Source organism: Ruditapes philippinarum, unplaced genomic scaffold, assembly GCF_026571515.1.
Source record: "Ruditapes philippinarum isolate M1 unplaced genomic scaffold, ASM2657151v2 ctg5417_1_1_1_1, whole genome shotgun sequence".
NCBI classification, from domain to species: Eukaryota; Metazoa; Mollusca; class Bivalvia; order Venerida; family Veneridae; genus Ruditapes; species Ruditapes philippinarum.
Window position 1 is genome coordinate 16,841 of NW_026861693.1, and position 14,575 is coordinate 31,415.

Consider the following 14,575-nt stretch of genomic DNA (forward strand, 5'->3'; position numbering starts at 1 on the left):
GAAAAATAGATTTACTCTTAATTTACATCCCTCCAGACAATGATTCAAACTGAAAGAATGTAACTCATGCACTTTTAATAACAAAGATATTTACCGTTACAGACCAGTTTTTCTTTATAAAAATCAATTTTATCATTCAAAGGGTAACAAACATTTAGGTTAAAACCTACAGCACCATGACTCATGCCATAACCCCCAAGTCAGTCCCTATAACCACCCATGATGACAGTGTGTACACCTATTTGTATCTGATAATAAATCAACACAAAACTTTTTTTACCGATGAGATATATTTTATATCAAACCCTCTTAAAAACCTCTTTATTTAATGGTATTATTTTAATATAGAAAACATGTCAGTCAGAACGAAACTCATACCTCTTGCTTATATGCCAGTGAAAATGACTGATATCTCATCTTCTGAATGAGATATAAATCATATTTTTATTAAACAAACAAATATAATATTTCTCATCACAATAAAAAATTATGATGTCAACCAGCAACTTAAAACATATCTTGCATTTCAGGAGCTAAAAAAATGTCTTTCATGATGTTTAACATAAAATAAATGATCAAAACAAAGTACATATGAGCCGTGTCACGACAAAACCAACATAATGGGTTTGCGACCAGCATGGATACAGACCAGCCTGCGCATCTGCGCAGTCTGATCAGGATCCATGCTGTTCGCTTACCAACTCTATTACAAGTAGAGAAACTGATAGCGAACAGCATGGATCCTGATCAGACTGCGCGGATGCGCAGGCTGGTCTGGATCCATGCTGGTCGCAAACCCATTATGTTGGTTTTGTCATGACACGGCTCATATGTGTACAGGTAATGATAAAAACATTAAAAAAAAATGTACAAAAATACAGAGGTAATCATGTTGACCAAACATATACATATCTATAATATACAAAAAAACAAAGTCATAACATGTTTCTGATAAAATTACGAGCTAATTATTGTATATTATTGTTTATTATATAGCTCATATATCTAAAAAAAGAAATATTTAGAAAATGGCAAAACTTTATCTAAAAGTTTAAAACTGTGTTCTGTACACAGTAATACAGTAACAGACAAATTTCTATTGAAAATAGCTGAACTTCATCATCTATATCTGACACACATAAGAGACACATAAGAATGAAAAATGTGTCTCCACCTGCATAGTCTAACTACTATGTTCATCATAAAAACCTAATGTAAAAATATTAATACAGGTATTAAGCAGCCACTGTCTTGTAAGATTTGTCTGGTCTGACTGACCTGACTATAAGACCTGTAGGCTGGCCTCTCTATATTACAAGTTAATGAAAAGTATTAACAAGTTATTACAGAAATTAGCATCAAAATTAGCTCAGATTTCAATTGTAATATATATATAACAAATATATCCAACGTTGTAAGAAAGAATGCATTTTAAAACAAGCACAACATAGATTAAAATCTATTTATTTACTTTAATGTCCAAATTCAAGCATAAGAATTGTATTGCAACTACTAGTATTAAAGACTTTTCCACATTATCACTAAATTAGTGCTTAACCAGTCTATATTTTTTTCTATTTTCTTTATCTCTATATAAGAGTTAACAAAAGTCAGGTTTCATTAACATGACCGGTTTGTGAAAAGCAAGGAAAAGAAGTCTGAAAAGCTGTTACATATAACATATTTGCAGTCAGCCCAGTTGCTATACTTGGGGCTGAGAGCGAAACTGGTCCATCTTTATATAGAAATAGAGGCATATATACCAGTTTTGCTCTAAACCCTCGATATGAAGGTAACGAAACATGGCAACAAGTCTATACAATATTATAATATAGTGTAATGTAAACCTCTGTACAGCAATAACCTCTTTAAAACCTCTCTATCAATACTTTTCAAAAGTAATAATTCATAATAAATTTCACCTCTTTAGAGCAACTACCCTTCTAGAGCAACTACAAATTTGGTTGTCTCCCAGAGATCATTGCAATACGGAGGTTATACTGTATATCAATAAATACTAAATCATTCATTCTCTTTACATAAGAGACTGGCTAGAAATAATAATAATAATATATGATATTTTTTCAAACCTGAAATGTTCTCTTGTATACCCTGTTTGGTTTTTTTTTCAACAAAAATGAGATTATTTACATGAATGCATTACTGGTTATATTTTACTGGCTTTAGAGTTAATTTTTCGGTAATTCATAAAAAATAATCATTCACATACTGGCAAGCTGTATACATGGTTACAGTACACAGAAAATTTCTATTTCTCAATATTGAACATTACTTATGTACCTTTGCATCTTTATTCATAACAAACAATATTAGATAACACTTAAAATTTCTATCGTCTATTTCAAAAAAGAAAATTGTTAAGAAATTGTTCAAAATACTCGTTTATTTTTTTTGTTGAAACACTTTTTGCAAAACTATTCCAATTCCACTAGAGATTCTTAAACTTGTTTGTTCAATATTTGTAGTCATAAATATTTGTTCCACTTCCAATAAGAAAGTAAAGTTCTTGTATATCTGTGTACCTTTACCCCCATCACTAAAGTCTTACCATGATTTGATCATGTAACTTATTGTGACGACACACAGTATGGCAGAATTAGCCTTTAAACAGACTTAACTAATAAACTATAATATGGCAAAAAATTTAAACATCCTTTCCTTTACCATGAACTATTCACTAAATCTATTTCCCTGAAATTGACTTATCAACGTGCCCTCACAGTATCTCTAGGATTCATTCTCAAGACTGAAGCAAAGTTTTACGATCCTAGAACTACAATACTTGTGAATACCATCTCGTTCTGTCCGAAGTTCCGCACCATTTACGAGCATCCTTGTCAAGCAGCAAAGATGCCCATCTTCTGTCATAAACAAAACTCTACATCTAGAATGCCCTGAATTTATTTTCATGTCCATGACTAAACTCTAATAATTCTCCAGTTTAAAACTCTGGAACATTTAGTTAATAACACTCTCCACTTTAGCACATAACTGGCTTAATTAAGAACAAGACAACCTTGTTTGTAATATGCAGTTTAATGAGAATCCACCATGTGGACCTGCACATTTGCTAAAACACTATGAGGGTTGTCCTGAATACTTGTGTCAATTATTGTTTGTGATGGATCAACCTGTTCTATGATTGGTTGATATCCAGAAAGTCTAGTTTGGGGTGGGGTCGGACTTCGACTCCGCCTACTTGCCACACTGGGTGGCGGTGGTATTGTTGGTGTTTTTGTTGAGGAATGAATTCCTGGTTTATAACGGTCTTTTCCGACAATGAGAGGTTCGAGACACGGTAAACTAGCATGTTCACTGTCGTCATGCGGCGTCATTGTACTGTAACCATGGTCACTATCACCGCCAGCTGGACGTCTGTATGACGTGTTAACACGGTACGGGGATATACTGGCTGGGTTCTCAAATGTTGCCAATACAAAGTTTGTATGACCTACAAATAAATCAATATAATCTTAAACTTATTGATACTGTGATTACCAAAACTGTATGTTATATATACATGTTTATAAGTTTATTTACCTTTCATTTCATAATGTTTTACATGAGAACTTATATCATGTCAATATGTTGAAAAGGGTGTATTAATATAAAATAAAACATTGTCGGAACAAAAAATAATTTATCCAAAAGACAATTCTTTTTTATTTAAAAAACATATGTTGCACTTTTATCATTTTTTATACATTTAAAACTTAATCATTAAATGAATAATAATATATTTAATATCGCTCTAGTCCAATAAGACAAAAATTTCATCGTACCATTTCCATTGTCTTCAATCTGATCCAGATCTTCGGTCTCGTAGAACTGCGAATGTCGATTCTGGTTCTCTGGTAGAGTACTGATATATTGTAGCGAGTTTCGATGAACACGATGACGGTAACAGTATACCCCTAGAGCTAGAATTAGGAAACATCCCATAATTCCCCCTGCTACTGGTCCAACTGGAGCACTCTTTGTGCCGGCCTCGTCATCTCCATCTATTGGTACTGTAATGTAATAATAAATCATGTGGAAAATTGTCTTCATAAACTTTAACAATTAATAAATAAACATAGTAAACATTACAAAATATTCTTTGTCTTGAATTATCTTAACATGGTAAACTTACACGTTTATTAAAATTTACTTATATTTCATGCTGCAAAATAAAGAAAGGTATGGACAACGTAATCCTGCCCCACCCCTCTCCCACACAATACAATATTTGTGGAAATGTAAAGAAATAACAATCAAAACAAATAAATGTCATATTGTGTGAAGCACTCACTTTCTCAGAAGCAAATATTATCTTTTTTCTGCTTTTCTGAAATATATTTCTTTATGCTAGCAGCTATACAGTCTGTACAGTCAAGCCTATGACTATACAAGTTGCTCTATTTGAAGAGTTTTGATGATGAAACCTCTTCACACATCATTGGATAGTTCCAATATCAAAGCAAGGTAAAAACCATTTGACAAATTAAGCAGGTTGAATTTTCATTATATCATACTTACACACTGCTCTGTCACCATAGGGATTTGGTGCGCCGACTACCCCTCCAAAACAGGCGGCTTGACTAGAGCAAAATGGGTGGGGTAATGGTTTATGTACCTCCATGCCATCTTTATCATAGGAGTTCAAACCTTTAGCCTGACACCACTCACAACCTATCACTCCCAAACAATCCCTGTATAGTTAAAATGGTACAATTAGTTTCAAGTAATTTGTCGCACTGTTGTGGACAAAATTTTATTTTTAATGTTTCGCACAAAATGTCGTAATTCATTAACTTATATTTGTCTAAAGAAGATATTTTTTATTCTGCCTACACTGTTAACTGTTAGAGATGTATAAATATCTCTTAAAGCAATAAAATGCTATAATAAATATATGTTAAAAGGAAAATGAAAGTCTTTTGCAATACACTTTTTCTGAAAAACTTGTCTGCTTAAGTATAAATTCCAACTTAATCAGAATTTTTATCATTTCACCACACAATGCATGACTTTGTATATTCTCTTTCATTCATAAAATATCATTCAAACCAAGCAAAAATATCTAAAATCACTATATCATATTTAAAAATATCACAATAGTAATTGTCCTTTATAAAATATGCTCGCAACCAGAAAGTTAAATTTAAATAGAAATGATATTTCACCGGCTTATTTAGAGTTCATATATCAAAACATTTTCATGCAAAAAATGCACATAAGACAATCTATATAAAACTTACATTTGTGTTGTTTTACTTTCACATTTGACATTGTTACATTGACTGAGACCATTGGTCATATCTGAATCTATTCGAGGTATTCTTTCCTTCTCCGGGAATCTAGGACAACTTGGGTTCCTTTTAAGATAAAGTAATGTTAAGTTTTGAAACCTCTAAAATAGTTAAACAATTGGCACTATATGTTGGTTATACAAACTTTTTTATTTAGAAGCAAACAATTGTAATTAAGCTTATATCAACACGCTTAAATATGATAAGTAATAAACCCAGTATAAATATGTCAATTTTTCAATGTTGAACTCGTTAACTAGTTAATTGGTTTACTTGTGTGACAGAATTTAGTAGCAATTCTGATACAATGTATTTAGAATTTTAAAATAAACAAATATGTCATGACAAATTTTTGTGGGAAACCAATTTAACTTTGTTCCTGAAAAAGACATTTACATATATTTAGGACTAAAATAAGCACCACTCAAAGTAAATGGGCTGATCTGGACCAATATCTTGTTTGGGGAAATCAAAGTTTACTTACATATCCTCAGATTTTAGAAGATCCCCAGTACAGAAGTCCATGGCTAGAGGGCACTCACATGGACATTCACATTCCACTTGGCCCATCCTGTTACAGTTCAGACATAAACGGTCAAGCTGCAAATAAATGGTTAAGAAGTTCCAATTAACATAACAAGAGCTGTCGGTAGGACAGCACGCTCGACTATTCTAAGTGCTTGATAGTAAAAGAGCCTTGATAATTTTAAATTTTTTAAGTTCACAAAAGAGCTAATTTTTTTTTTATAAATTCATGTTATAGGCCTTAGAGAGAGTCTAATTATACAGTATTGGCTTGACTATTCGGAAGGTAATGTCACAAGGGTGTTTTATTGAGTATAATAATACTAATTACCTATGAATACATAAATTTGACAGAAAAGGTACAAACGCTTGTTATTAAGATGTTTTATCAAGTAAATCACTGCTTTATTATTATGAATGCATAAAATTGTCCCAAAAAAGGCACAAACCCATCAGTAGTTATTGAGATAACAGCTTACAAGCAAAACTTTACCATGAATTTCTAAGTTGAAAAAGGGCAGAAAAATCAGCCTAAATGCAAGATAGAACTATGGATCTTTGTCAGTGGCCTACAATTATGACCCTAAATGCATATGTGAAGTTTTAAATAAATATCTTTAATAGTTATTGAGATATGTAAAACTTGCATGTAAACATTAACCAAGAGACTAAGTAGAAAAGGGGATATGAATCAGCCTTAATGCAAGATAGAGTTATGGAACTTGGTCAGTGACATACAATTATGACCCTCCAATTATGACCCTAAGTGCATGTGTAAAGTTTCAAGTAAATATCTTTGAAGACCTTTAACCAAAATTTCTAAGTTTCAAAGGGGCAAATAATTCTGCAAATATTGCAGTCAGAGTTATGCAATTTTGCAAACTGATGTACATTGTTACTATAAAAAAGTATTTTAAATTTCAATTGAATATCTCAAGCAATAATTGAGATATTTGACTTTACAAAAAAACTTTAACCAAAATTTCCAAGTTCCAAAGGGGCATAATTCTGTCAATATTGTAGGCAGAGTTATCCAACTTGTCAATCTGATGTACCTTGTTACTATAAATAAGTATTGTAAGTTTCAATTGAATATCTCAAGCAATAATTGAGATATTTGACTTTACAAAAAACTTTAACCAAAATTTCTAAGTTAAAAAGGGGCATAATTCTGTCAATATTGTAGGCAGAGTTATCCAACTTGTCAATCTGATGTACCTTGTTACTATAAATCAGTATTGTAAGTTTCAATTGAATATCTCAAGCAATAATTGAGATATTTGACTTTACAAAAAACTTTAACCAAAATTTCTAAGTTAAAAAGGGGCATAATTCTGTCAATATTGTAGGCAGAGTTATCAAACTTGTCAATCAGATGTACCTTGTTACTATAAATAAGTATTGTAAGTTTCAATTGTATATCTCAAGTAATAATTGAGATATTTGACTTTACAAAAAACTTTAACCAACGCAGACGCCGATGCGGACGCTGACGCCGACGCCGGGGCGACTACAATAGCTCTCATATTCTTCGAATAGTTGAGCTAAAAATGATAATTTATTTGTATAGTTTTAACTCACTGTGACACACTTGGCACAGTAAATGTCATATGGCCGTTTTTCCAGCTGACTTTTATAAAGAGTCCTCAGATGCATTATTTCAGGCACAGACATCCGAGTAGAATCAATGGCCTTCTGTAAGCCAGCTGGATGGCTACGATGTAATTCGAGCCAGCAGTATTGAAGGGCAAGTGGTTTGAAGTCAGCATTCTTTACCACTTGGCCACTCTGGCCCAATTAATAATGAAAAGGTTGCCATAAAACGTACTATAAATCTATTTTAAGATATGTTTCTAGTGTTAGAAAAGAGAACCCAAGTTAATATTAATTTGATTGGTGGTCCAAAATATTCAGTTATATTCATTTATCAACAAATCTATATATTTTTTTGATAACTTACCATACTACAAGGACAAAAAGCTGTTGCCAGGTCACAGGTATGGTTGATCATTCCAAGAAATATATTGGTTCCCGGTACAGACACTATCTGGTACCTAGCGCAGTGTTCTCCGTGGACTAGGTTAGTTAGCACTCCATCAAGACTTGTGTTGAACTATTATAACATAAGAAATACACACAATTATTTAATCTGAAATGATATCTTATTTTTCACATAATTTGTTATAATAAGTCAAAAATTTTTTGTTGGGTTACAAGTTACGCAATGTCAAGTTTATAGGGCCAATTTTTACCTTTACTGGTAGAGGAGGTTTTCAAGTGCCCTTTCATGTATTATTTCAGACAAAAGCTGGAACCCAAGTAGAACCGCTGATGTTCCATTGATGTTCTGTAAGCTTGCTGGAAAGCTGACATACATTGAAGAGTTCAAAGTCAATGAAGGGATTTTAGCCCACAGCAGTGGGCAAGTGTTTCCAAGTCAAACAACACCCCCCTTCCCTCTTCCACTTGAACTAACCAAACACATTTTGTAATATGTGAAAATATTGACTCCAGTATACCCCCTTAAACTTTGACTCCAGTATACCCCCTAAAACTTTGACTCCAGTATACCCCCTAAAACTTTGTCTGAGGTATAATAGAAATATCAGTACTGTACCTTGTAAAACCTCTGTATAGTCCTATCATTATATCGGTTACATAACTTCTTGTGTACAAAATGTATGTGGTTGAGAATATCATTAGCAACAAGTGGCTCCTATAATAACAAAGAATATCATTTTATCTTATGCTGTTCTATAAGATATCATCAAATATCAGTGAGATATGTCATATCATACCGTTTGAAACCAACAGAGGAGTAGAATTCTGGTTCAAATTCTATGCATTGATAGATATGACAAAAAGGTAGTTCATTTCTGTGCTGTCATGAATATAGGTAACATCAAACACATAAGTGTCATTTAGCACCAATTGTGGTAACATGTGACCAGTATATTGAATTTGTTAGGTTTTACGGCCCACGACACAATTTAAGTCATATGGCATCAAAACAGAAAAGATGCTTTTGGCTAACCTCAGTGTTACAAACTTAAAGCAATACCACTGGTCAAAACCACCTCACCTGCTGGAGCTTAGAGATGCATAGACTTTTGTTATTCCAACCCATTAAGTCGCCTCCTACTATCACGCATGGATAAACAGTGGCTGCAATACTGATGCCTCAACCCATTAAGGCAACCCCTAAGTCACAATGGAAGTATGATGGAAAACTATAGTATGCACCATAAGGTATAAAGAATATATATTTCTTTGACTAAATATGGAACATATCTCACTTTAAAGTGTGAATTTAATAAAATAACTCATATACTTTCACATAGATTATTTTCGGAAGAAGTAATACCTTATGCGTTATATGTTGTTCTTCGACTGGACCGTGACCATCAGGTTCTACCAGTGACGGGTGTGCTATCATATAACCATCATCATTAATCAAGAAACATCTGAAATTATTAACACATCAGCAAATTAAATATATTTATAAAACTTGTCCTTTTAATTAACAACAGAGCACTACACAGAGCTCTAGCTTCTCATATATTCCTATATGCATGTACACATAAAAAAGCCTGACTACATATGTGAACACAGTTCTACAAAATCTGGTAATGAGATAAAAAGTTAAATACCTCATCCTCATATATTTTAGCATAAGCATCCCATAGCTAGATTTTATAAAACACAAAATTTTGTTGCAAATCATAAATTATTCATAACATCTGTTATTCTCATGTACTATGAATATTTATAGTACAAGAAAATGATGTTCAAGGCTCTAAAACTAACCATATTGAAGTCCTACATGGTAAGCTGAGGACATATAAAGAGCTTTGTGCAAAACTGTTGTAACTCATATGTCATACAAAAGACACACCCGTTTTTTCACCAAGCTCTTGCTAAAACTGACATGAATGGTGGCACAAATGGATAATGAGACAGCATGGTGGTAAATTTACGATCAACATACCTGACACCAGCCAATCTACACACAGATATATGATCTAGGATCATCTTGTAGAAGTAACCAAGTGTTACATCCATCCCCATCACAGCTATGATTTTATCAGAGGCACTATGTAGAGATTGAGCTCTGAAATACAAAAATATTGTTCTTTGTAAGCTGAGCTTTACAAGGAAATACAGACAAAATCAAAATGGAAAACAAATTCTATTTGCTAAATATCGTACATTAGCTGTCCCAATAATATAGGCATACTTAGCTTAGTAATGGCAGATTCTAAATTAATTAAACTAGATTTGCTGCTCTTAGAAACAGTTACAAGAAAATATTTTTATCTAGTTGAAATACACTGTAAGCAGGGACTACCTTGGACTGAAAATTTAGGGAGAAGTGACTTCTCCCTTCAGAAAAAATAGGGAGAAGTTTTGAAATTAAGGGAGAAGTGATCATCACATCGAGTTATATCATTGGATTTTTTTTTCTAATTTTATTTCACAAAATATACATGTACACCTTTATATGTACATGCATATAAAATATACATGTATATGGCATGGAAAATAAACAAATGTGCATTTGAAAATCGCTATGATGATATTTAATGAAGTATTAGTTGCTCAATAAAGTTTATTTAAGCATTTCATTTACATCAACACAACATTTTTAATTTTTTTTTAGGTTCAACAGTTTCTGATGCAATTTATTAAGAAGAAAAGTTCTTTAATTCATAATAATTATCCAAATTCTATCAATTTACATCAGTTTTAATGATGAATATTACTATTATAAATGTAATGGTGATGGGATATTGTAAATCAAACAGGACATATAGGGGAACTAGTAAATCAAACAGGACATAGAGTGGAAATTGTAAATCAAACAAAACGTTTAGGGAATACTGTAAATCAAACAAAACGTACAGGGGATATTGTAAATAAGACACAAATATACGTTTGAGGTAATTTAATTATCAATTAGCTTGCTTTTTCATGTTTTTATCATCTGCTGCATTCATATCAGCTTTAATTTACCGTATAATCAATGCGCTATTTTTAGCGATGTGGGTTTCCAAGTGTGAATTCCAAATGTCGCTATGGCCACGCTTCAGCGCATGTGCTAATTACATCAGATTACACAATTAAATCTGCCTCCAGGCTCCAGGCAGTTTTATCAGTGGAGAAATAAACATGTCAGATATTTCATAGAGATTTTAGGGCGACTAGAATTTCACTTTTCTGATCATATAGGGCGAAGTGAGAATATTTACAGCGAAGTTTTCGCCTGACTTCGCCCTGAACGCAGTCCCTGCTGTAAGGATAATATTAAAATCAATGTAGAAGAAGATGCATTTTTATTCTATGAAATTAGTCCAGTTACAAGGAGGAATTACTTACTGCCCTTCAAAGATAGTATGACTTATTGTAACAATATAGCCAGCACCGCCCACATCCAAATATGGAGCTGTCAAAGTCACCTGACCTGGGTACTGCATTGCTCGTTCATACCTTCAAAATAACACCAGAGATATAAATTGACAACTTCTGAAGATAGACTCACATTACGCATGAACTTACAATAATGAGCAACTTTCTATTTCATTATAATATTGTTAATGATAGTAAATAACCCAGAGAAACAAGAAATTGTGCGTATTTTTCTTAAAATAAGACACATTTCTGATATTCATTTAGAAAAGCCATGACATTAATTTCAAAGAATATAGTAAAAGATAGTCAATGCAAATGCATTTATTTTTCAAGCTTTCCTTTTTATTTCACACTTGACATTGTGTTACCATGATAGTTTTGATTATAGAAATTGGGTTTCAAATAAAGCACCATGCTTATGTTTTACATGGCCTGTCCTCTCTTTGGGTTTATTAAACTAAAAAATACAATAAAATAAAGCATTTTGAATAATATACTTATGAACTATTGTAAACTTACCAAGGCTGTTTTGTTGGATCATATGTCTCATCAAATAAGGCCCCAGGATACGACCGAAACACTCCACTTGGTGTTGTAATGTAACGCCTCACAATGTAGTCCTTCAGTTCACTGACCTTAAATCTACGTTTCCACACCTTATCAATACCTGCAGTGGCAGCTACATCATTCCTTACTGTTTCCTGTAACAATGAAAATAATTTTCAACACTGTAAATGATATAATAAAAGCTCATTAGCAAATTCAGCTCCTATCAAAGTAGAATGAAAATCCTTAGATTTAAGACCGAACTTAGAAAATGTTTTATATCCTTGAGGCCAGTATGTTTAGTGCATTACATTACCCTTGAAACCAGGATTTAGCATGTTCTATTACCTTCAGACTATGATTAAGTATAACCTTATGGTCAGGATATATTGAGTTATACAACATTGAAGCAGGACTTTTGTTTTAAATTATCTCAATTTTACTATGTTCACTTGAAACCAGGATTTAATGTTATATTACCCAAAGACCCAAATTTAATGTGTTATATAACCTTGAGATCATAACTCAATGTTTAATCAACTCAAAACCAGAATTTAGAGTATTATATTACCTTGAGACCAGGATTACTGATAAGCCTTGTGTCATCTTTGAGATATGCCACATAACTCTGCACCATTCTTTTGTTTACACCCTGATTGAGATGTTCAAATGGGTTCTTAAAACTACTGGCAGACAGGAACACTGTGCTAGAATCTGTAAAATCATAACACATGTACAATATCATATATTTACCCTTACAAAAAAAGATTTTCAATTTTTGTTTTTGCTATCTGAACATTAATGTTTGTTTGTTTTGGGTTTTACGTCACATCTACACAGTATAGGTCATATCGCGACATTCCAGCTTTATGGTGGAGGAAAACCTCAGGTGCCCCTCGGTGCATTATTTCAGGCACGAACGGGCACCTGAGTAGAACCACCAACGTTCCGTAAGCTAGCTGGATAGCTTCCTCACATGAAAGAATCCAAAGTCCCTGTCGGGATTCGAACTCGCAGCAGTGAGGGGCAAGTGGTTTGAAGTCAACAACCTTAAACAATAATGTGTATAGTAACTATTATGTGAAAGGAAAGATTAAATTTGAAAAAAAGAAAAAGAAAACTAGACTTTAAATACTGCAATAGATATTGTATACTGCGTAAACTTTTAAGGAACGAAAACCAGAGTCAAACTACAACTTGAAACGAGAACATTGGCTAAAACTTTCAAACAATAACATATCCCAAAGAAAGTAACTTCTCTAGGTCTGTTTTAGCCACCTTTAATTTAAATCCTCAATGTTTTCATGCTAGAAGTAGCTCAATAAAGTTTCAAGTTAGTAAGACATCTTGTCAGAGACATGATAAGACAGTAATTAAATTTACCTGTAGTGGCAAGCTGTTTGAGGTGTAGGCACATCTTGTTAGCTGGTAGTATATCTATCCTATGGTACACCAGGTCTGGTAGACTTACTGTTTAAACATAAAGAATTAATTTTAATATTCTAATGTTATTTGTAGATTTCTTTACATTTATTATGTTCTTGTTATTATTTCTTTTATAATTAAAAGTATTCTACCTTGCTATAAAGAGCTGGAAATTTGTTATATCAAAGATTTAAAGGTTAAATACTAAAATTGTGCCAAAAGTAGAGTGGAGTTTGGTAGGCATGTTAGTGGACCATTAATTACTTCAAGCAATCAATAAAGTGATTTCAAAACAACTAAATCAATGCCAATGTAAATTTGACAACTCAAAATGTTAAATAGCACAAATGATTACCGTGATTATTTAGATGCTTGACGAAATCATGCTTCTGTAGGATCTTGATGGCCACAATAAATGGTGTATTATCAACCTGTAAGTGAAACGACATACAATGTATAACATCTTCAACTTTTATTTAAAAACCTAAAACAATTTTGCATTAATAACATGTTCAGTTTTCTTTTGTTATGTTAACATTTCTTTGACAGATGATACTTGTCAACATTTTTTATAACCTTTTAATAAAAATCTGGAAAACAAAATGGTTTACATATATCACTTCAACCCTATACAAAATAGAGCTTCCAACCATTTCAAGATATTATCTTTTCTCTTTTTGTTTTTTAATTGTTGGGTTTTAAGTCAAAATGGCACTGTAAAAACCATACAACAACTTTCCAGCTTTACTGCTGGGGAAAGACCTTGGTAGCCCTTTCATGCATTATTTTTGGCATGAGCGGGCACTAAAGTAGAACCACTGACCTACTGTAACCTAGCTCGATTATTTCCTCACAAGAAAGAATCAAAAGTCAACAATGGGATTCAAACCCACAGCTGTGAGGGGCAAGACCTGTCAAGTTTGTGACCTTATCTACTTAACTGAGAACGCCCCTCAAGATATGATATAACCACATGTAATACCTTTTTCCAGATATATTTAGCATGGAACACCTCATATGTTGTTACAACACCAGTAGAATTGCTTGTTTCCTTAATATACATTGTCTGCTCCCCTTCAGCACGTCTACAACATAACATTAACAAAATATAGTATTTCAAATACATTCCCATTTGAAAATGCTAAATTGCAATTAATCATTCACATAAATATGCCAACAGTTACTGTTTTTGCTGATCAAACAAAAATTTAAGACATATTAGGATCGAAATTTACCCTTAATCTTTACGAAACCTTGTACTTGCTGAACTACAAAGTGACAAAGTCATCAATAACTAGATTAGTGATCACAGAAAATGTGCCAAGATTCTTTGTTTCAACTATATTCTTCATATACTA

At 32.7% G+C, this 14,575-nt stretch overlaps 1 protein-coding gene across 1 annotated transcript in view; it reads right to left on the minus strand.

Annotated features, from left to right (window-relative positions):
* Window positions 1-820: 820 nt before the first annotated feature.
* Window positions 821-14,575, minus strand: part of LOC132716538 (VWFA and cache domain-containing protein 1-like) — a 45,784-nt gene continuing 32,029 nt past the window's right edge. Inside the window, exons 13-27 of the mRNA XM_060699833.1 lie at window positions 14,200-14,302; window positions 13,573-13,648; window positions 13,176-13,262; window positions 12,364-12,506; window positions 11,766-11,947; window positions 11,214-11,324; window positions 9,826-9,948; window positions 9,202-9,301; window positions 8,455-8,553; window positions 7,798-7,950; window positions 5,797-5,912; window positions 5,262-5,378; window positions 4,540-4,712; window positions 3,804-4,031; window positions 821-3,472 (exon numbers count right to left, since the gene is read on the minus strand). Of these exons, the coding sequence (XP_060555816.1) occupies window positions 3,057-3,472; window positions 3,804-4,031; window positions 4,540-4,712; window positions 5,262-5,378; window positions 5,797-5,912; window positions 7,798-7,950; window positions 8,455-8,553; window positions 9,202-9,301; window positions 9,826-9,948; window positions 11,214-11,324; window positions 11,766-11,947; window positions 12,364-12,506; window positions 13,176-13,262; window positions 13,573-13,648; window positions 14,200-14,302 (2,227 nt within the window). The 3' untranslated portion in view covers window positions 821-3,056. The remainder of the gene's footprint in view (window positions 3,473-3,803; window positions 4,032-4,539; window positions 4,713-5,261; window positions 5,379-5,796; window positions 5,913-7,797; window positions 7,951-8,454; window positions 8,554-9,201; window positions 9,302-9,825; window positions 9,949-11,213; window positions 11,325-11,765; window positions 11,948-12,363; window positions 12,507-13,175; window positions 13,263-13,572; window positions 13,649-14,199; window positions 14,303-14,575) is intronic.